The 23,878-nt window shown below is 41.7% G+C and overlaps 1 protein-coding gene across 6 annotated transcripts in view; it reads right to left on the bottom strand.

Moving 5' to 3' along the window:
- Chd8 (chromodomain helicase DNA binding protein 8) overlaps positions 1–23,878 on the bottom strand; it is a 64,686-nt gene that overhangs the window by 25,432 nt on the left and 15,376 nt on the right. For 5 of the 6 annotated variants that reach the window (XM_048435670.3, XM_085698406.2, XM_048435674.3 and 2 more), the window contains exons 2-9: positions 16,777–17,833; positions 15,090–15,461; positions 12,285–12,670; positions 10,433–10,547; positions 2,454–2,636; positions 2,146–2,214; positions 1,679–1,734; positions 1,030–1,147 (exon numbers count right to left, since the gene is read on the bottom strand). In XM_048435670.3, the coding sequence (XP_048291627.1) occupies positions 1,030–1,147; positions 1,679–1,734; positions 2,146–2,214; positions 2,454–2,636; positions 10,433–10,547; positions 12,285–12,670; positions 15,090–15,461; positions 16,777–17,619 (2,142 nt within the window). In that variant the 5' untranslated portion in view covers positions 17,620–17,833. The remainder of the gene's footprint in view (positions 1–1,029; positions 1,148–1,678; positions 1,735–2,145; positions 2,215–2,453; positions 2,637–10,432; positions 10,548–12,284; positions 12,671–15,089; positions 15,462–16,776; positions 17,834–23,878) is intronic. The other variant, XM_085698407.2, reaches the window with a different exon arrangement.

The raw sequence follows: 23,878 nt of genomic DNA, 5'->3' as shown, positions 1-23,878 counted from the left end.
ATAAATCTTTTCTTCACTGTTACCAGACACAGAATCTCTTCTCCCTAACAAGCTACTATCTCCATAAACGTTCTGGATGCTTTCTAGTCTTCTGAGTATTCTCTATCTGTTGAATCAGTCACCGAAACATATAAACTTGTTCTATTATATTTCATAACGCAAACAAATGCCTCTTCTTGACTATCACTCTGAAACTGTTTTTCTGTTCTGCTTTATTGAGCTTTCCCAAGTGTTTCACAAAGATGTCACCTCCATTTCTTCACTCTCTCTTCTGTTTGTATAATACAAGTCAAGGTCATGAAAAACTTCTAAATTGTTAAATATAATGGACACATTTCTTTGCTTACATAGCTTCTTTGCTTAATTGGTAGTAATCCTAGATATAAGAAATTAAACTTCCTTTATTAATATTTCTACCAATACTACATTAGAAATCTGATTTTTAAAAGTTTTCTCAGACTGGAGATGAAGTTCAGCTGACAGGATGTTTGTTTGCACACAGAAAGCCATGGATCACATCTCCAGCGCACATAAGGAGTTACATAGTAAGTCAGCCTGAATGTCTCAAAAAAACCAAGTTTTCTCTTAGTGAGAAAGTTGTTTGTATCTAAAGAGACGGGTGATAGAAGAGCAGTGTAGGAGAGAAGAGAGCTGGGTGTGGGTCAGGCTACTCTATCGTCTTCCAGAAGATCCTCCACGCACAGACTTGTCCATCTCACGTGCTGAACTTTATACCTCTCTAATAGACCCAAACCCAATAAAACAATGGAATGGTACCAATTAAATAATCAAACTTGAAATTCTATACTCATGCACACAAGTCAAGCATATCTTTTGCGGAGGCTGATAGCCTAGTAACTAATTTGTGCTAGGAAAGAAAGGGAAGGCCATGTGATGAGGACAGCTCTGTAATAGCAGCCCCTGAGAGGGAAGTCTGAGGACAACATGGATACAAGATCCAGTCATCTCATTAAAAAAAAAAAAAAAAACAGCAGAAAGTAATAATAGTCAATACTGAGTCCTAATTACCTCATGGAAGAAGTGTCTCATCTGAGCCATTTTTGTTTTGAACCGCTTTAGTTTCTGATGGATCCTCTTATCCTTCTCCAGCTGGGAGATAGTCGCCCACTCACAGTGCAGGTAGGAGCTACAGCAGGTGGGAAATAGCCAATCACGCCATGAGAATGGGACCTGGCACTTCAGCACTGGGGATCAGGGACTAACCAGCAACAGGTGGGGCAAATGTGTGCTTAACAGGAGACAGCTTAGGCCAGACACTTGAAATGTGCAAACCACCTATTCCAGGGCACTACTAGACACCCACACTTCCTACCAGCACCCAAGCAATGCTAATTTTGTTTGTTTACAAACTACAGTTTAGAGTAATAAGGCCTTAAATGAGGCAGAGAAGATCACAAGGGATTTTATCAGAAACTGCTCTCACCTCACTTTTCTAAAAGGAAACAGTCATTTTAATTCCTGAGATTGTCTGATTAGCCCTTGGAAAAACTTAAAACAAAAACAAACAAATAAATAGACCAAAAAAAAAAAAAAAAAAAAAAAAGGAGGGGATAAGGCACACAGGTCTCCCTGGGAGACTTTCAGAACTTGTGGACTTGGGAGACCCTTCCCCATCCTGTGGAGTTAGGGTGAGCAGCTCTGACTGCATGTAACTTACTAGTTCTTATACTTGACAAAGAACTCCTCGGCTTCAGTGTACTGTCCAGAAGGAAGCTGAGAAAAGTATAAAAATTGCAGTCATTTATATATCAAAGACACATCTTTTAATTTCATTCACACATGGCGGAACTTTATCCTAATGTTTCCTAATTTCATTTTCATTAATCCTAATTTTCTATTTCATTAATCAAGGAACTAATCTGGCACCAGAGGTCTGAGAGCTAAAGACGGTAATCTTTTATCCACTGTAAACAAAACAGTGAAAGAAGTGTTTTCTAGCTAGCTTTCATACATCATCTTAAACATACCCTAACAATATACTCTGCTATTCAAATGTGCTCACGAAATAAAACTTGTGAACTGTGGATGCAGCTCAGTAGTAGAGAATCCCCGTCACAGGGAAAATAAACCTATGAATGCAACATAAAAATGCTATGAATGACATTAAGGACAGAGAGGCCTCACCTCTTTCTTCACAACTCGCATGGAAAGCACTTTGTCCACAATAGCAGCATCTTCTTCACTGGGATTCTCCTGTAGCAAAAGATGTTGTCAGTCAACTAATGGTTGAAAGTGCAAAAGGCGAGTGTGGCCATTCACGCCAATAACCCTGCACTCCAGAGGCTGAGGCAAGAGGATTGCTGCCTGGCCTGTAGAGTAAACCCTATCTCAAAACAGCAGCAGCAAACAGTAAAACATATGCATGTGCACACGCACACGCACACGCACACACACACACACACACACACAGAGCACGGCCGACGCTGGCTCACCACAAAGAACTGCATGGAAGGCAGAGTCTCTCCATCAGGTTCTTGCACTGGTTCTGGGATGATGGGCTCGGGTTTTATTGGACCAGTTACATCAACCTCCTCCTCCTCTTCATCATCTGTTATCTTTATATCCAAGTCCTCTGTATATTTTTTTCGTTTAACTTGGCGGTTTGAACGTCTCTTCTGTAGAGGAAATACAGTTAATCGCTTAGAACTCTCAAAGTGAGAATTTTTTGAGCCAGTGACTCATGTGTCTGTGTCCCAGGCTGGCCCTGAACTCAAGGACTGACATTACTTCTGTGCCAGTTTTCAAAAAGAAAACTTTGAAAAGTATTTGCCTATGCTAGACGTATATTTTATTCCAAAGTTCTCATGAAAAAACAAAACTTAAACTTACTATCGTTGGTGTGTGTGTAGTTCAGGAGTCAGGAAACTTTTGGATCAATTCTCTCCTTCCACTACAGGTTCAAGGATCAAATCCAGGGAAGTCAGGCTGCATGGAAAGCTCTTACTCCATGAGCTGTCTCCACTGGCCTTGGATATTTTGACAAAAATATCCATTTCATATGTATTCATCTGTCACTTTTTCAGTTAACGCTACTTCTTTTCTGTTCCTTCCTTCCTTTCCTCTTCTTTTCCTTTTTGGTTTTACAAGGCAAGGTTTCTTTGTGTAACAGCCCTGAAACTTGGCTGTCCTAGAACTTGCTTTGTACACCAGGCTGGCCTCAAACTCAGAGATGCGACTACCTCTGCCTCCTAAATGCTGGGATTAAAGGTGTGGGCCACCAACTAACTCCCAGCTCTTTCCTTTTTTCTTTGCTTACTGTTTTAATAAGACAAGTCTCTCTCTGCATAACCCCAGCCGTCCTAGAACTCACTATATAGATCAGGCTGGCCTTGAAGTCACAGACATCCACCTGCCTCTACCTCCAGAGTTCTAGGATTAAGGCTATGTGCTACCATGCCTTCAAGTTTAGTTAACAATATTTCTTTGAGACAGTTTTCTCACTTTCCTATTTCTTAATTTTTTTTTAATTTTTATTTGATATGAATGGATGTTTTTGCCTGCAGGTGTGTATGTCTGTCTGTCCACCACTTTTACACCTGGTGCACACAAAGGTCAGAAGAGGATGTGGGACCCCCTGGAACTGCCATGTCGGTGACAGGAATCCAACCCAGGTCCTCTGAAAGAGCAGTCAGTACTCTTAATAATAGAGCCACCTCTCCAGTCTTGAGACAGTTTTCTTAAGAAATTTTAGGTCAGTTGGGCATAGCAGCACATGTCTTTAATCCCAGCACTTAGGAGGTAGTCAAAGGTGGATCTGAGTTCAAGATGGCCTGGTCTACAGAGCTAGTGGCAGGACATCCAGGGCTATACAGAAACCCTGTCTCAAAATAAATAAATAAAAATTAAAAAAAAATCAATAAATACAATATGTATATATTTATGTTATATCTATAATAATGTAACACACACCATATAAATATATATTTATAGGCGTATAAATTTATTAATTTTATATATCTATGTATATATAAACATGTGTATATTTATATCTACTTTATTCTTTCAAGTGGCTAAATAAGTCATTTTTACTGTAATTTAATATTTGCAGTTCATAATACAAAAATGGGGAAGCAGAAATTATTTTTTGGCATAATATATCCCCAGAAAAAGAATCAAATGACAGAAATAATAGAATTGAACAAACTTGCATAACATAAAATTACTTTGTAAAATCAATATTCCTAGGGTTTAGGAGATGGCCCAGTGGTAGGGCACTTGCCTAGCACACATAGTCTTGGGTATAGTCCCCCAGCACAGCAAATAGATAAATAAATGAATCAGTAACAATACTGCTTTTTAGAGGAGGACAGAAGACAGTGAAAAAAGGATACTATTCATAAAAGTAAAGATTAGCTAGATAATTAAATCTCTTAAGACATAAAATCATATGAAGAAAAAAATTTATAGGTTATAAAGACAATACAAACTTGATTTAAAAACATTTGTTTTAATTAGAGAAGCTGATCCTAAAACACGGAGAAATAAAACAGTTATGCCGAGAGAGAAACCAAGAGAAAAAAAAATCTAACTTAAAAAAGCCCTAAAGAGGGTAAAAGATCTCTAAAATTAAAGCTTTAAATACAAAATAAAAACCACTACAAGGAAAGACTCCCCTACTCACAGAGTTAATGGATTAGTGTCACAAAAAGTAATTTACAGACTCGATGTGATCCCTGTCAAAATGACACAATTCTTTCCAGCAATAGAAAAAAACCTTGACATTATATGGAAGCACAAAAGACTCCAACTACCTAAAATACCTGAGTCAAAGAACAATGTTGGAGCTACTGCAGTATCTAGTTTCAAGTTATTCCACAGACCACAGCAACAAACCCAGCATGGTGCCTATATACCCACATCAATAAAACAGAATCCAGGGCTTTCTCAAGTAAAAAGCTCTGCACAGCAAAGGAAATGATAACCATGGGGAAAAGAAAAATCCATAGACCGGAAAAAAACTAACTGTACAGGGACAAGGGATAATATCTGGACTATATGAAGAGTTTAAGGTTGGAAAAGTTGACTGAGTGGGTAACGGTGCTTGGTAGCAAGTCTGACAAACTGAGTTCAATCCTTGAACACACATGATGAAGAGAATCAATCCCAGGAAGTTATCCCTTGATCTCCACACATGCACCTTAGCATGTTGGTCCTTTAACATACACAGACACACACAAATAAAGAAATGCAAAAATTTATTTTAAAGAATTTAAAAATAAGCTGGGCAATGGTGGCACACTCCTTTAATCCCAGCACTCGGGAGGCAGAGGCAGGCGGACCTTAGTGAGTTCGAGGTCAGCCTGGTCTACATAGTGAGTTCCAGGACAGGCTCCAAAGCTACAGAGAAACCTTGCCAAAAACAAAAGAAAACAACAACAACCCCCCTCCCCCAAATACGAAACACCCAAATTACAAGCCATCCAATCAACGATGGCAAATGAAATACACAAACAGCTCTCAAAAGAAGTAAAGATGGCAATTAAACTTTTGGAGACCAGTAGTTTAAGATTAGCTAGGGGGCCAGTGAGACAGTTCAGTGAATTAAGGCACCTGCCACCAATCCTGAAGGCCTGGGTTTGATCTCTGGGTCCCACACGGTGGCGAGAACTAACCCTTGGAAACTGTCCCGATGACTGCAACCTGCCCCTTCCCTTTAAAAAGTTCAAAAAGAAAAAAAAGGCTAGCCTGGTCTTCACAGAGAGGGTCTTTAAAACACTGCTAACAACAATGTTCAACATCCTCAGCCATCAGAGAAATGCAAATAAAAATTATATCAAGATTCCATTTCAGTCACATCACAAGTAGAAAAACAAGTGTGGGCAAGGAAGTGGGTAAAGAAGCCATGAAGAACTACTGGCATGAGTTTCAATTAGTTCATCAACTGTGGATATCAGTATGGAGGTTCCTTACTGATTAAAAAAACTACCCCACATTGGGGAATACTATTTTCAGGAGTATTACTTTTGTTTATGCTGCATATGATTAACTGTGAAGCTGTTACTTTTCCTGTCTTAAACAGCTGATGGTCTAATAAAGAACTGAACGGCCAACAGCAAGGCGGGGGGGGGGGGGGGGGGACAAGGGTAGGCAGGGCTGGCAGAGAGAATAAACAAAAGGAGAAATGAGGAGAAAGAAGCAAGAGAACAGGGAGAGGAGGACAGCAAGTCACGGAGTAAGAAGGAAAGAAAAGTATACAGAAACAGAGAAAGATAAAAGCCCAGAGGCAAAATGTAGACAGGATTGCTTAAGAAAAGCTGGCAAGAAACAAGCCAAGCTAAGGCCAGGCACTACAACTAAGAATAAGCCTCTGTGTGTGATTTATTTGGGAGCTGGGTGGCGGGTCCCCAAAAAACCAAAAGAGTAAACTATCACACAGTAATCACGTGGTTCAGTTATATCACACCTGGTATGTATCTTCCAGAAGGTATCTAGGTCAGCAGACCACAGGATACCTGCACATCTGTTTACTGTGGGCTACTTATAGCATCCAAGTTACGGAACTGTGCCACCAAGTGATGGGTGGATAAGGAAAGTGTGGTACATACACACAATGAATGAAATTATGCAGGCTGTAGGAACAGACAGAATACGCAGAATTTAGACTTTAAAATGTACGCATATAAAACATGAGAGCAGAGGTAGGTGTGACAGATGATGGTGCATGCCTACAACCTCAACAGCGAGCAGTCAGAGGGAGGAGATGAGTTTACCAGTCTGACTAGGAGACTCTTTTTCAATAAATTAAAAACAAAACAAAACAAAACAAAACAAAACAAAAAAAAAACCAAAATGAAAAAGAAGGACAGCAAAAGGGAATAGAAGAAAGGAATGAAATAAAAGAGGATTCGAGTGTTGCTACGGTTAACCCTCGTTGTCAAGAAGGCTGGACTTAGAATCACCTAGAAAGACACACCCTGAGCATTTTGTCCATTTCTGTAAGAACATTTCCAAAGAGTGACACCTGAGAAGGGAAACCAACCCTGAATGTGTAGGTCTGGGTCCAAGACTGAACGAAGTGGAAAGAGAAGACAGAGTTGAACACCGCCATCTACCTCTCTCTTTTTCCTGGCTGCAGACAAGAAGTGGACAAGTTGACTCAAATGTCTGCCCACCACCAGAGCTACCTACCTCTTGGCACTGTGCCTGCTCCATCCTGATGGATTATATCCACCAACCTCAAAAAAACAAACCCAAGAACCAATTCTCAGCACATACATGGCAGGCAGCTCTCAACTGTCCATAACTCCAGGATCTGACACCCTCAGACATACACACATGCATGCAAAACCCCAATGCACATGAAATAAAAATAAATAAATTGAGGGGCACTGGAGAGATGATTCAGCAGTTAAGAGCACTGGCTACCCTCCAGAGGACCCAGGTTTAATTCCAAGATCCACATGGCAGCCACAACTGCCTGTAACTCTAGTTCCATGGAACCCAACATCCTCACACAGACCTGCACGAAGGCAAAACACCAATGCACATAAAACAATAAATTATTTTAAAAAATATAGTAAAACCATCATTCTGTACAAAGAATAAACATTATTTAAAACAATAAATAAACATCAAATAATAAAAAGGTGAAGAAGGAACAAACATAGCAGACTTTTTCACATTTCCTCACTGGGCTTCAGAGCACGACAAGCTCGGTGCTTCTGAGGGAGGCAAACGGGGGTCATGCTCAGTCACTGAGACCAGAGACTGCCAGCCAGGCAGGGAGGAGCAAAGAAACACCTCCGAAAGAAAGATGTTAAATATGTAAGACAATCTAAAGATCTTGTAAAATAATTTGAGTATGCAAAAGTACTCTAAAAATGGCCAAATTTGACAATATTTACTAATTTAAGGTTATATGCAAAATATAATTCAATACAAACAAAGCTAGAGAAAACAAAGAAAAATGCTGTAGACATACTTCCTCAGCATAAGAATTTTGAACAACACAAAGGGTTGACTAGCAGAATAAAGGAAAATGACATGAAACAGCTCAAAGGAAAAGATATAATTGAAAAACATTGTTTGCGACTCGGGCTGCACCAAGCTTCCTTACCTCCCAAGTGCTAGAATTATGTATGTACCTCTCCCCGCAACACACGCCTTTATTTTTTACAGTGTTTCACAATGATCCTGGTATTAATAGATTTGGCCAGGTTTTTTGAATGAAAAGCTTTAGAGACCCATCTGCTCCCAACACCCCCAGCACTAATTTTGGGGAATCATTTTTCTTTGGAGAAGGGGTGGTTTTCGAAACAGGGTTTCTCTGTGTAGCTTTGGAACCTGTCCTGGAACTTGATCTGGAGATCAGGCTGGCCTCGAATTCACAGAGATCTGCTTGCCTCTGTTTCCTGAGTGCTGAGATTAAGGGCATGCACCACCACAGCTTAGTTTTGGGGAATCTCTACTCAGGTTCTAATGCTTCGGGGCAAGCAATTTACCAGCTGAACCACATCTCAGTTCTTTGCTTTGTGTTTTTGATATAGAATCTCACTCAGTAGCCCAGGTTATCCTTGAACTCAAAGCAATCATTTTACCTCAGTTTCCCAAATTTTGTGGGCTACCCCACTTGGTTTTGAACAGAATTTCAAAGTTTACAAATTTAGCATTGTTAAACTTTTTCTCAGATCTCTATGTATATGTGTATTTAATACATGGTCTCAGATTTCTATGTGTATGTGTGTATGTATATTAATTAATACATGGTCTCAGATTCCTACATGTATGTATATTTAATACATGGTCTCAGAACCCTATGTGTATTTAAAATGTGGTCTCAGATTCTTGGTTCCAAGTGATCTCTTGCCTTAACCTCTCTACAAGTTAGACATACAGAGTTCTCTATCATGTGCAGGTCTCAATTATGTGTGTGTATACATGTGTAATTTCCTTTCTGAGACAATGTATCATGGATCCCAGACTAGCCTTGAATTTACTGTGTACATGACAATGGCCTTGGTTTCCCTCCCCGTGCCGGGATTACAGGTGTGTCCCATCATGCAGAGGCTGACACTTGGGGCTCTGTGCACACAAGGAAAGCACTCTACCAATGGAGCCACATCTGAGCCCCAAGTTTTTTAGCTAAAAAAAAAATAAAATGGCTAATGGCTAAATATCAAACAAATAATCAAACAAAGACCATCACAGTCCCAAAGGATAAAAAGAATATAATAATCATGATTTCACTTATCTTAGTTAATTAAAGTTAATTCTTAAAAGCTGGACCTTAATCCAAGGCTGGTGCTCCCTTCCCTGCTTCATGTTGTTTTCTTCCCTTTCCTTCTCTCCTCTTCCCTGTTCCTTGCTATTTCCTTTCCCCCTTTAAATTATTTTTCTTAATATGCTACGAGACTGGCCTCCCAGATTCAAGTCTGGCAACACCCTTGGCCTTGTGTTCTTGTGAAAAAAGGAATTGTGAACAAAGTGTGGCTCATACCCGTAATCCCAGCACTCAGTATGTCCAAGTCAGTCTGGGATACAGAGTGCCTTACCAACCATCCAAATAAATAAACCTGAAATTTGGACACTAACAGACCAGGGCCATGTACCAGTGGAGGAAAGACTGTGAGGACCCAACAAGAGGTGATCAGCTACAGTTCAAGGAGATAGTCTCAGGAAATCTTGGACTTCTAGGCTCTCAGACTATCAGAGGCCAAGGCAGAAAGAGTGAACATTCAAGCCTAATTTGGGCCACAGAGTGAAGATAAGGGCAAAACAAACACAGGGCTAGTTCAGTGGCACAGCATTTGTCTAGAGCATTTGGCTTCCACATCTAACACACACACACACACACACACACACACACACACACACAAAATGTGTGCATATACTAAATACTATGATCACTTAACACTTATACAATAGCTGAAAGTACTTTTATACATTGTTTTATAAGGTTAGGCATGAAACTTTATTTTCCCCTTGACTTTTCGAGACAAGATTTCTCTGTAGCTTTGGAGGCTATCTTGGAACTCCCTCTGTAGACCAGGCTGAACTTGAACTTACAGAGATTCCCCTGTCTCTGTCTCCTGAGTGCCAGGATTAAAGGCATGCGTCACCACCACTGGGCTGCATGAAAGTTTTTTTCTCACTTGTGTCACGTTGACAGACACAAAAAATTTGGACATTGGGGCTGGAAGGAAATTTCTGGCTCAGTGTTAAGAGCACACACTGCTCTTGCAGAGGACCCGGGCTCAGTTACCAGCACTCATGGAGTGGCTCACAACTGTCTGTAACTCCAGTTCCAAGGCCGCTGTATGCACATGGTACACACAGACACACAAACAAGTTTTAGACTGTAAACTGGATGTGCATACCTATAATTCCAGACTTACCAATGACAAGGCCCTCTAGGCCTGAACTACACGGACCACTTTAGTTTCAGGTGTTTATTCTCTGCTGAGCTCTTTACCTGGATGCTGCTCTCTTCATCCTCCCGGGGTGACTGTGCAGGCATGACTTCCACATCAGAGTTGTCAGAAGACGTGTTACGTTTTCTCTTCTTGCCCACGACAGGAGTGATGGTACTAAAAGGAAACGAAGGCAAAGACACCTTATGAGTGAGAAAAGCAGGAATTCAAACCATCGTATACCAAACTTGCAGACAGAATATGTGGGTCTAAAGAAAATAAAAAATGTTTGACACTCCAGTCTATGGTACAAATACTGCTGGGTATAGTATCTAAAAAAGACAACACTCGGGCTTGGAAGAGTAACCCAGGCCTTTTAAGACACTTTGCCAAGGACCAAATAACAGAAATGAAGATGCATTTATTTTACGTGGAAGAAGTGTTTTGTCTACATACACGTCGATGTACCAGCTGCATGCCTGGTGCCTGCAGAACTCAGAAGAGGGTCTCAGATCCCCTGAACTGGAGCTACAGATGGTTGTGCGTGTCATGTGGTGCTTGAGACCTGAACTCTGGTCCTCGGCAATGGCAACAAGCACTCTTCTTGCTGAGCCATCTCAATCCCCCAAACCATTTTTTTAGAAGGAAAAAAGTCATACAGCCACACAGCTTGAAGAACACATAGAGAGTAGAAGCCAATAAAAAAAAAAAAAAAAAAAAAACAACCAAAAACAAACAAACAAAACAGCTACAAGAAAAAAGACATAGGGGGCTGGAGAGATGGCTCAGTGGTTTTAAGAGCATTGCCTGCTCTTCCAAAGGTCCTGAGTTCAATTCCCGGCAACCACATGGTGGCTCACAACCATCTGTAATGAGGTCTGGTGCCCTCTTCTGGCCTGCAGACATATACACAGACAGAATATTGTATACATAATAAATAAATAAATATTTTTAAAAAAAAAGAAAAGAAAAAAGACATAGGGGGGTGGAGAAACGGCTCAGTGGTTAAGAGCACTGACTGCTCTTCCAGAGGACGTGGATTCAATTCCCAGCACCCACATGGCAGCTCACAACTGTCTAAAGATCCAGTTGCAGGGGATCTGACACCTTCACACCAATGCACATAAGATAAAGTTAAATAAACCATAAAAAATCTTTAAAAAAAAAAAAAAAGAAAAAAGACATAGATTACAATGTCTACTCCCTCAACAAGGTCTAAGTCTAACAGTGACTGATGTTTAAGGTAGGGAAGCTGTGGCCGGCAGCTGTCTGGTGAGTGGATGGTAGGGGTACTGAGAAATCTCTTCTACACAACAGTAATGAAAATGTCAGGAATGTGCAAAGTCACAGCTGTCTGAACCATGATTCATCTGTCCTTTTGAAAATACACGTATTTGCCGTGCTTTAATCCCAGCATTGCTGTGCTTTAATCCCAGCACTTGGGAGGCTGAGGCAGGCGGATCTCTGTGAGTTCGAGGCCAGGCTGGTCTACAAGAGCTAGTTCCAGCACAGGCACCAAAGCCACAGAGAAACCCTGTCTTGAAAAACAAAAACAAAATGGGGTAGGGGGACGCTGGAGAGATGGCTCAGAGGGTAAGAGCACTGTCTACTCTTCTAGAGGTCCTGAGTTCAGTTCCCAGCAACCACATGGTGGCTCACAGCCATCTATAATGAGACCTGGTGCTTTCCACGTCAGCAGTACATTGTATGCTTAATAAATAAATAAATAAAAAGAAAAAAAAATACACATGTTTATACATTTCTGCTAAACATATAAGCACCAGAATAGAGAAACAGAGGCCTTATCTTCTGTGACAGGTCCAGCAGGAAACTGCTATACACAGCTACTTTCAACATTTTCTCACAGGACTGCGCGGCCTCTGTCCCTCCATCTGGGCAGCAAGGAGCACTCACTTTAGCTTACTCTTGCCCTTCGTTTTGGAGGCACCAGAGGTTTTGTTCTTCTTTGGCTTTTCCTCCTTCAGCCTTTCTCCGCTGCTCTTCTTCCTGCGTTTCTTTTCACCTTCCTCCTCTGGCCGGACGCTAGGCAGCTCATCCTCATTCAGGACTCGAGGTATGTTTTGCTCGCCCCGAGCCCGGGCCCTAGCAATGGCCTCTGCTACAATTCGATTTGCTTTCTCTTGCTTTTTCTGGTGCTCCAGCCTGCGGTTTTCCTCCACTCCAGGCTTTCCCCCAGGATGAGGAGCACAGCTTGCTGGTGCGGACAGGGCTGCCACTTCACTGGCACTCAGGACTTTAACCACAGAGAGCCCAGAAGAGGCTCCCTGAGAAGAGCCAGCCTGGAAAAACAAGGACACTGCAATTTCAGTATGTCTGCAATTTAAGTAGTCAAACAAGAAAACCCCAGGTGTACTCAGTCAGACATGGAGGCAGAGGCCTATAATTCTAGCACTTGGGAGGCAGAGGAAATTAAATTGATTGCCCAGTAGTTCAAGGTCAACCTGGTCTACATAGTTAAGTACCAGGCCAACAATAAGTTACATAATGAAACCTTGTCTTCTTGTCTTCTTCTTCTTCTCTCTCTCTCTCTCTCTCTCTTTCTCTCTCATACACACATACCCCACAAACTAATTAGGTATTTACTTAAAAATCAGGCTCAGAGTTAAGACTCACTGAACCTAGATTCATCTGAAAAATAAATGTCGTTTCTGATGAGAAAAGAATTCTAGAAAATTAAACTACATAATAATCTTTTTAGGGGATGGGTATTAAGAGAGGGTTTCTCTGTGTCCTGGCTGTCCTGGAACTGGCTCTGTAGACCAGGCTGGCCTCAAACCCCGAGAGACCCGCCTGCCTCTGCCTCCAAGTACTGGGATTAAAGGCATGCGCCACCACCAACTGGCTCAAACTTTACGTATTCTTTTGCTATGCTTTTATAGTCACTATCTTAGAAAAATTACAACCTACAAAACCAATACCGATCTTTATACTAAACATTAAAAAGTTTGAATCATTCCCTGAAGTTACCTTTATCACCCTGGTGTGTGTGTATGTGTGTAGACATGTTATCTTTATCACCCTGGTATGTGTGTGTGTGTAGACATGTTACCTTTATCACCCTGGTGTGTGTATATGTGTGTAGACATGTTATCTTTATCACCCTGGTATGTGTGTGTGTGTAGACATGTTACCTTTATCACCCTGGTGTGTGTGTATGTGTGTAGACATGTTATCTTTATCACCCTGGTATGTGTGTGTGTGTAGACATGTTACCTTTATCACCCTGGTGTGTGTGTGTGTGTGTGTGTGTAGACATGTTACCTTTATCACCCTGGTGTGTGTGTGTGTGTGTACGTGTGTAGACATGTTACCTTTATCACCCTGGTGTGTGTGTGTGTGTGTACGTGTGTAGACATGTTACCTTTATCACCCTGGTGTGTGTGTGTACGCATGTAGACATACGCACAGGAGTGCAGGTGCCCTCAGGAGACAGAGGCATCCAAGTGGAATTACAGGTAGTTATGAGCCATCTGATGTGGGTTCTGGGAACTGAACCCAGATCCTCTGAAAGAGCAGGAGTACTCTTAATCACTGAGTCATCTTACCAGATTCATTAACTATTTCTTTATCCTTCAAATGAAACACAATTTCATCCAAACAATATTAACTAGTGTGAATGTGGTGTGAGCCAGGAAGATGATGCTCTCTCTTGCTCTGATTAATTCCCATGAGACAGTTTCTCACTAAACCTGGAGCTAAGCTCCTCTTTTGGCCCCAAGCAGGACTGGAGTTACACCCACCTTTTTAATGTAGATGCTAGATATTTGAACTCGGGTCCTCATGCTAGTATAGCCACACAGCCATCTCCTTCCTGTCCGTGTTTAAATATTGATTTTGTGTGTGCTCTATGTGTATGTACATGTTTGGAGTGTGCACAAGCGCATTGGGGACCAAAGCACAATTTTCTTTTTTGTGTTTCCGTCAATTGCTTTCCACTTTGCTTTGCTGTTGTTTTGTTTTTAAGATAAGTTCTCACCACAGAGTCCTAGCTGATCGGGAGTAGACCAGATGGCCTTGAACTCTCAGAGATCCACCACCTTTGCCTAGGTGCTGGGATTAAAGGTGTGAGTCACCACACTTAAGACAGGTTCTCTCACTGAACTGGGGACTCACTGGTTTGGCCCAACTAGCTGGTTCCTAGGGACCACTTTTAATGCTGGAATCACAGGGATACTGGTATGTTCAATTTTTCACATGGCTGTTTGGGATCCAAACTCAGGTCTTCACACTTATGCCATCAATTGCATCATAATCTCAAACCATTCTTTTCTTAAATTTTTATACATTTCTTCGAGACAGGGTCTGTCTATTACATAGCTCTGGCTGTCCTGGAATTCACTATGTAGACCAGACTGACCTCAGACTCACAGACATGCACCTGCCTCTGCCTCCCCCACCTGGCTCTTTCTGGGGTGTGCATGTGTGGAAACAGTCTTGCTATGCAGTACAGTCCAGGTCCAATCTTCCCCCATCCATAATACTCTAATAAAGACCAAGGTTTAAAGACAACGAGTACAGAAGTCATCACCTCAAACTCAACAATAACCCCTAACCTTTGTACGACTGAATCATGGGTGAAATAACAATTTGCACCTCAGTCCTAGAGCATAAGCTAGAATCCCTTGGCTAGCAACAGGGGCTACTGATGGCAGGGACGAGAGACTAAGGGGAGGTTTCCTCTCTTTTCAAGTCACTCACCTGTGGCTGCAGCACCATTTTGAGTGGCACTGAAAGTCTCTGTCCTGGGCTTTGTCCTGGTCCCATGATCTGAGCCTGCTGCACAGAGGAAAGTGTCAGAGGCTGGGCTGCGGGTGGCGGCTGTGGTTGTGGCTGTGAAGAAGGCGGCTGGGGTACAATCTGGATCTTCTGCTGCGGCTGCTGTACCTGCAGCTGAATAGTTACGACTTTGGCAGGCTGCCCCTGGGCATTCTTGGCTTGAGTCAAGGCTGCCAGCTGGTTGCCCTGTAACACTATCTTGCCCGGTAGACTCCCTAACACAACATGCCGATGTCCTTGGGGACCTCCGGTCTGTGGCTGCTGGAGGACCAAGGTGATGCGTTTCGATTCACCCTACATGGAAAAAGGAATCACAGAAGAGGGACATTAAAGAATACTATACACGAAAATATTTACACCAGCTTTCTGCATCTGAGATTCATAAAGGTGTTGAGTGTCAGAAGAGAATTCATTTTTGTTTACCCTCCAAATGTCTCTAAGGCATCTTTTCTGTAACACCTCTGCCCAGTGGATATCAAGCCTATCACAGACACACACATACAACTTTTAATAGCTATCTTCTAAGGCAGTCATTTCATGTTTAAAACGAAACATGCCTCCACATCACTTCCATCAGTTTGCTCCCCAAATCTCTAGGCCTTTATTCAGAGCTCTACCTGTGCAGGACAGAAAGCAGGAAGAGGACAGCAGTGTTAGCAACAACAGGAGAGAAGTGCAGTGGCTCGTGTGCAATCTGAGCATCAGGACGCTGAGGTGGAGGACTTCAAGTTTGAGGACAGCTTAAGACTACTACACAGTGAGACCCTCTCAAAAGCAAAAAAAAAAACCCACAATTGGTGTGATGGCACACACCTCTAATTCCAGCAGTAAGAAGGTGGAGGAAAGTCGATCTCAAGTTTGAGGCCAGCCTTCCTTGGCTATATAGAATTCCAGGCCAGCCTGGGCTATACAGCAAGAATCTGTCTCAATAAATAAATAGATAGATAAAAAGTAGAGCACTTAACAAGTCTTGCAAATACATGTTCTCAGAACATCCTCTATATTAAATGACAACTTACAGCATACATTTACTGTTAATTTTTGTTTAATGTCCATATCTCCCTGCAGAGACTGTCCACTGTATTCAGCACCAGGTTGGTACATTGCAGTAGGTGGTAAGAGCTGAGAGGCTCACGAACATTAATTACTACCACCAAAACTGTTAAGAAGTCAAAGCTCATTGATGAAGAGCAAAGACAGTCAGTCGGTGGTGTCATACACCTTTAAACCCAGCACTTGAGAGGCAGAGGCAAGTAGATCACTGAGTTTGAGGCCAGCCTGGTCTACAGAGTAAGTTCCAAGACAGATAGGGCTACAGAGAAACCTTGTCTTGAAAGAACCTCCCCTACTCCAAAGAAAAGACAGTCATGCATGGTGGTTAGTGCCTGTAATCCCCACACTTGAAGACCAAGACAGAAAGACTGCCATGAGTTTGGGACCAGCCCCAGTTAGAGTGACTTTGTTCCAAAAAAGCCCAGAGCCTGCAAGATAGATCTAAACAGACTTTCCTGTAAACAGTTCTTATGTACCTGTGTTCTCTCCCTCCACCCTCATTGTTCCTAAGTCCTCTATGAAACCACAATGCATCTCCCCCTTTCACTCAAGTCACCTGGGTAGGTGTAGAAGTCAGTGTAACTGCAGGCTTCAGTGGGGGCCCTGCAGCCCCAGGGTTTCCAGCAGGAGCTGAACCCTTAACTGGCTGGAGGACTAGCTGCTTTACTGGTCGGCTTGGTTGGACAATGCGCTGAACAGCAGCCTGGTTCCCAGGGACCTTGGTGGCCAACACTGTATTACCAGAGACAATGGAAACACCTGGTCGAAGGGGTGTACCAGTTAGCACTTTGGTAAAGGTGACTTTTCCACCATTGGCTGTGCCAGCCACTAGGGGCTGAGCCGTACTGGTGATACCTTGGGCCTGAATTTGTGCCACATGGGCACCCGTGACTGAGGAGTTTGGTGGGGCTTTAAGGATAACAATCTTAGGGGCTGACTGAGATGGTTGCCCTCCAGTATTACTGGGAGAGACAGCTGTGGCAGAGACACCCATGAAAGGATTCCCTTGGCTCAGGATCTCTTGGCTCTTGGAGACCTGCAAAAGTCCTGATGTTGGCGTTGACGTCTGCAAGACAGGTTGGGCTGGCTGCTCCTGGCTGGCGGGCTGAGTGGTATAATCATGCAAGGTTAAGGATTCTGGAGCTGGAGCTGTGGATTCTTTGGGAAGTTCAGGAGGAGCTGTTTCCTCTGGTTGGGGAACCAGGTCACTTGCTGATGAATTTCCCACATCACCACCTCCACCATCTTGGTTCATCTGATCCAAGGAGTCCAGAGAGCTTGGCAGTCCAAGTGCTTCTTCAATGGGGTCTTGAGTGACCTGATTAAAGCTGTCATCAGTCAGGGAGTCCAGGCCAAATAAATTTGGGTCATCAAACAGATCCATGATGGGGTCTGCCATCTTGGTAAAGTGATGAAGGGTATCTGGAGAAGTCTAGGGAGGGAAGGGGAGGGGGGGAACTAGTTCTCCCCTCCCCTTCCCTATGAAGAAAACAATGTACACAATGGACGAAAACTATTCTTCAACTGAAGATACAAGAAATAAGTGCATGTCAGATTGTCCTGACCTTCATGGAGAAAGACAGCAAAATCTTCAGAGGAAGGAGATGGAGGTCCTGTAATGGAACACAAACATAAACAAAAGTAAACAAAGGTGGTGATTTCAACGAAAGTACAAAGGTTCCATCTAAGGTGCCAATTCTGTTCAAATACCAGGAGGACGATGAGGGACTTTGAAGATAAACACACGATAAAAAGAATGCCCTAATTTTTGTCTCAAAATTAAAAATTAAGAAGAAATAACTCCCCCTTTAGGCTCTTATATCTCTACACTTTGAAGTTTCTATCAAGAATATTCAGCTTATGAGTGTGGTGAAACATAGTTTTATCGCAGAACCTGGAAGGCAGAGGCAGAAGGGTCTCTATGAGTTCCAGGACAACTAGCCAGAGTTACACAGTGAGGTCCTGTGTCCAAAAGCCAAAGAAACAGAAACTAACAAATAATAAAAAAACATTAATCAGGGGTGGGGGGAAAAAACAAAAAAGTCATTAAGCCTGTTTCTGCTCATTTCTTTTAACAATTATCTTTTTAAAATAATGTTAAGAAAGTTTACACTTACTAACTGTTAAATTGGCACAACTCTAAAATGTAGTAAGAACACCTAAAACAGTAGTTTAAAGTTTCTGGATCCATTGTTATAAATTCTCCTTTCAGTCCTGATACTTCTCTTCTACTTATGACTGGTAAAAAAGCAACCCACCTGTAACCAAGCTAACACAATGTGAGCTGAGGCCAGTGTAGTTTCTCTAACAGTATTCCACTAAGCATTTATACACAGCATTTTCAGACATTTTCTTTAATGCCTTTCTTATTTTAAGATTAAAAATATTTGCCAGATGTGGTGGTACATACCTTTAATTCCAGCACTTGGGAAGCAGAGGCAGGTGGATGTCTGTGAGTTCAAGGCCAGCCTGGTTAACAAATCGAGTTTCAAGACAGCCAGGGCTGTTAAACAGAGAAACCCTGTCTCAAAAAACAAAACAACAAAAACCTTTCTTTGCAAGAGACTTAGCTCTCAGTTCTAATTCACATGCTCAGCTCTCCCTCTGACCATTACCTGTACATTACCTGTACATATCCTACATCCTACCTGGGGAGTTCTTGTGCCCATCACGCTGTGGTATCTACATAGAACATAGCCTCTTCCACCCTTTCACCCCACTCCACACATCCCTTCCAGTAGAGAAAATATCCACCCAAAGCTCTTTAACTCAGCAATATGTGATGACTTGATCTTCTACTTGATTTAAATAGCTACAGTATTATGTCTTATTAAGGCACGTATGCCTTGAGTTTCTTATCCACATCCTATAAAGGTACGAATCATTCCTTTGTGCAAGTTACAGAAGCTACCAACTTCTCAAGATGCTTGTCTAATATGTGTGAGAAATTGTCATAAATACATAAAAGTGAACAATCATGGATCTTATTCAGGATATAATCTCTAGAATAATATATTATGACCCAGCTCCTAAGAAATCCTTGATGATGGGAACTGTCTTACTTCCCTGTAGATCGTCAAGAAATCTGCAGGAGGAGCACACACAGGAGCCATCCAACAAACAGTTAAAGATAATACTTGCTCACATTACTGGAATAAGTTTTTCAGTCTTCACAGAAATTACAATGTATAAGACAGTGTGAAAGCCTCCTATCTTGAAAAACTGCCCCATAAATGATAAGTTGATAAATTTCACATCAATGGCTTAAAGTTCATGAAAATACTAGTGGGGAAACAAAGGTAATTAAACAACCACGTGAAAAGGAGAGGTGGCTCAGCAGTTAAGAGCACTGACTGTTTTTTCAGAGGACCCAGGTTCTCCAGCAGCCACATGGAGGCTCATGATCATCCTTAACTCCAGCCCCAGGGTATCCAATGTCCTCTTCTGGAGTCTTTGTGGGCATGAGGCGTGTACACACACACACACACACACACACACACACACACACACACACACACACTTATATGAAGAAGATGTTTGCTCTTGGGCTAGTGAGATGGTTCAGTGGATCAAAGTGATGGGAGTTCAATCTCCAGGACCCACATAAAGGTGGAGGGAAAGAGCTGACTCCAGAAAGTTGTCCTCTGACCTACACACGTCTACCATGGCACGCACATCCACAGCCATAATGATAAACCTTATAAAACACTCTAAAAGAGTATATAATGTCATAACAATCTAGGAAGACCTTACTTGAAAAGATCCCTTTTCCTAGCTATCTGAAGACATCAAATAAAAAAATCTGTCAGGAAATATAATGTAAGCCTGACAAAAAGACTTCTCCACAGAATTTTCACGCTGTATGTGTATCCATAAGAATGTGCGTGTCTGCTGGGGGTGGGAGGGTTGAGGACTTCTTGTTTTTTGTTTTTAAGACAAGGTCTCAGCATAGAACAAAAGATATAACCTATCCCAGGACGGTCTCAAACTCACAACCCTCCTGTCTCAGCTTCCCAAGTGTTGGGATAATGGGTATGTGCTACCAGTGGGCTCAGCTTCTAGCTACCCTTACAAAACAATGTGATGGAGCTCAATATTTCTTCCCGGCTTCCATAACTATATCTTTTCAAGTCTCAAGATCTGTGTCAATTTCTATTTTTGGCCAAATTATTCCAGCATCTCATTTCAACTTGTAATATTTGCCCACAAATTACTCAAAATGGTAATCAGCACATTTATGCATATTCAATAATTTGATTTAATAAAAAACCTATTCAATAATTTTATATATTTAAGTCTCAACAACTTTTTTTCCCTAGTTATGCCCCATTTTGCCATCTATGATCTTTTCATCTTCTACTCGCGGTCAAAGTTACATCTGTAGCTAAATGTCATACAAAGCAACAGCAAGGGACAGTAGGCTCGTGCCTGTGGTCCCAGCATAAACACTACTACAAGTTTAACTGACAATAATCTACAGGAGTATACACTTCACAATAACTTGTTTATTCATTCTATTCCCACGGCACCCAGTCAGGGGTAAAACTCTGGCAATGATCTTTAGTAAGGTATTTACGAGATAGTCTTCTATGCTGCCTAAACTGGCTCTGGGTTTGACAATCCTTTGCACCGGTCTGCAAAGGCCAGGATTATAAGCATGTGTCACTTTGTTCAGAAATTTCTTTTTTCATTTTGCAGTACTGGTAACTGAACTCAGGGCTTTGAGGATGTCAACCAAGAACATCACCACAGAGTTAATTTCACCTTTTTATTTCTTAAATTTAAATTTTTATTTTGGGCCCAGCATGGTGGCACACTTTTAGTCTCAGTACTTGGGAAGCAGTGGCAGGAGGATATTTGTGGTTTCCAGGCCAGCTTGGTCTACACAGCAAATTCCATGACACCCAAGGCTACATAGAGAGTCCTGTCTCAAAAATATTTATTTCTTTAAAATTTTTGTGTGTTTTGTTAACATGTATGCCACTGTACTACATGCCTGCCTTTGTTGCCTGCAGAGACCAGAAGAGGACATCAGATCTTCTGGAACTGGAGTTACTAACAGTAGTGAGCTTCCTTCCACGTGGGAGTTGGGAAATAAACCAAGGTGCTCTGGAAGAGCTCTTACCCATGGAACCATCTCTGCAGCCCCTCACTTTACCTTCTGTTTAGACAGTGTCTCACTAAGTTGCATAGTCTGGCCTTGAAATTATTCTGTAGACTAAGCAGACTTTGACTTTCTTCCACATCAGCCTTCAAAGGAGCTGTGTTTACAGGTCTACACACCCAGACTGGACTAAAGATGGTACTTTTTAATAAGAAACAGTAACTGAACTTTTTCCCCTCAAATATTTCACTGCATGTGACTCACTTATTAAGCTTTAAAAATCAGTGTATTATCTTAGTCCTTGTTTCCCAAATCTTTTTGGCCAAATACAGATGTTTTAGTGTGGGCTTAAGCATGAGGGTTAAGATAAAAAAAGACTCAGTCAGGCACACTAGACCAGGTGAGGGCTTCTTTGAAATAGTTACTTTTTGTTTCTTTGTAGACAGGGCTTCTCTTGTGTAGCCCTGGAAGGTCCTCAAACTCAAAGATCTGCCTGCCTCTGCCTAGCAGTGCAGGGTTTAAAGGTATGAACCAGAAGGTGCAACACCATGCCCAATCTTACTCATTGTCTATGTAGCCCAGGCTGTCCACAAACTTGAAACAATCCACCTGCCTGACCTTCCTGAGTGCTAAGATTGTAGCCATTGCTATTTCTACTTTCTACTTGTCAGTCTAGATTCAACAACTTAAAAGTCTCCCCAGGTACGGTGGCTGACCCTGCAGCCCCAGAATTTGAGAGGCTGAGGCAGAAGGACTGCTATGAGTTTGAGGACAGACTGGCTGCAGAGGGAGTATCAGGCCAGTTAAGGTTACATAGCAAGAATGTCTCAAAAATAACCCTGCCTCAAACCCTGGCAACTGACTCAATCCCACAATAAAGTATTATTACTTCTCAACTGCTAACCTGTAGTCAATTGCCCTCCTGTGAGGTTTTAAGCCTAGCTCCAGATTCTCTGACTCCCATTTTAAACATCCTGGATTTTCACAAGTTCAAGTCTCCCTATACACCTCTAAATTTATTCACTGCTCTACTCCTTTACATGTGGCTCATCCTGCCTGCACCAATACACAGCTGCATGAATTCTCCTTCTACAGCTCAAACCCTGGTAAAACAAAAAATGGATGTTTTATAGGTTTTAAGGTAAAACAACTATCTAGATAATAAAGTGATATCAGACTTTGTGTTACTAAGAAGGAAAATGCAGCCTTCACCTACCACTGCCCTAAAGAGAAGCACATGCATGTGACCTAAAGGTGTACTTAATCACTTTCCATAATCAAAATTAATATATAGATTCATGATATAAATCCTGGGGGTTGAAAGTGGAGAAGGGAAAAAAAAAGTTCAGTTGAAATTCAAGGTCACCAGGAAAGTGCCGCCCATTGTCTTCCCAGAAGTCACCCCACACTGGTGCTCTAGGCCTTGCCACCTTCGATACCATTCTTGTACTTCCGGAGCCTCGGCGCTCCGACTCCCTGATCCTTCTGTTTTGCCATAACCTTGCCCATTTCTAGCGCTTGTCTCATCACACTGTATTTTAATTCTATTCTACTCATCTACCCCAAAATCTTCATGCCTTTCAACAAAATGGTGACTGCACACAGGGTGTGGAAGGAAGGTATGCACACTAAGAAGAGGCTATCATGGGGTGGGGTGGGAAGTGTAGTTTTTAAATGTGCACCTAGCATCACGATTCTGTATTTGTACTTATACTTCCTTTCTATTATTGTCAGTACAAGTGGATAAAATCTTGACCAGTAAGGATCTGTAAAAGACAATGGGCAAGAGAACTACGTCAGTAGAAAGAAAGCATGAAAAAAGTCACTAGTATCTCTGGGCTGGGGTCAGAGTTTTCACATTACCCCCAAAAGGGCATTTATCACAGTTTACTGTTTACAATGAGAGAGAAACACTGCAGTAGACATCATTTCATCACCTAACAGATGAATTATATAAACTGAACTACAGACACAGATTCTCCATTTGTAGATTTCTCAATGAACAAATCCATACTGAACAACACTGACTCTTTTCTGTAGTATACAGTCTTAGAAAGTCTCCTCATGCCCACCTAACCTCTATTGCCCAAAGATTCAGAAAATGAACTTTTTTTTACTTCAAAGCATAAAACTTATTAGAAATTGTATCATTTTCAGGAGATTGAGTTAGAGACAGATATTAAAACACAGGATGAATTTAAACAAGAAATACCTTGAAAATAAAATGAATATAACATTTAAAAAGATAAAACAAAACAAAAAATAGCCCAATAATTTATAGCAGGGAACACTAAAAAAAAACAACAAAAACTATGTCATAGAAACATTTGGGAGGCTCAGAGAATCTCAAACCTTAAAGATAAATGAGAAATAGACATCCAAAGTGAATAAAATCACAAGTTAGGGTCAAAGAATGATGAGGATGGAAGGACACAGAACACAAGAAATGAAGCTAATAACTTGGAGTCACTCAGGCTTCCTCAAATAAGTCGAAAACCTAGGCCATTTTCTCTGTCTTCACCATTCTGTCAAATGAGTGACAACTCTTTCTGTT

This window comes from Myodes glareolus, chromosome 12 (assembly GCF_982192425.1).
Source record: "Myodes glareolus chromosome 12, mMyoGla1.1, whole genome shotgun sequence".
NCBI lineage: Eukaryota > Metazoa > Chordata > Mammalia > Rodentia > Cricetidae > Myodes > Myodes glareolus.
This window is presented reverse-complemented; position numbering and strand designations above follow the sequence as displayed.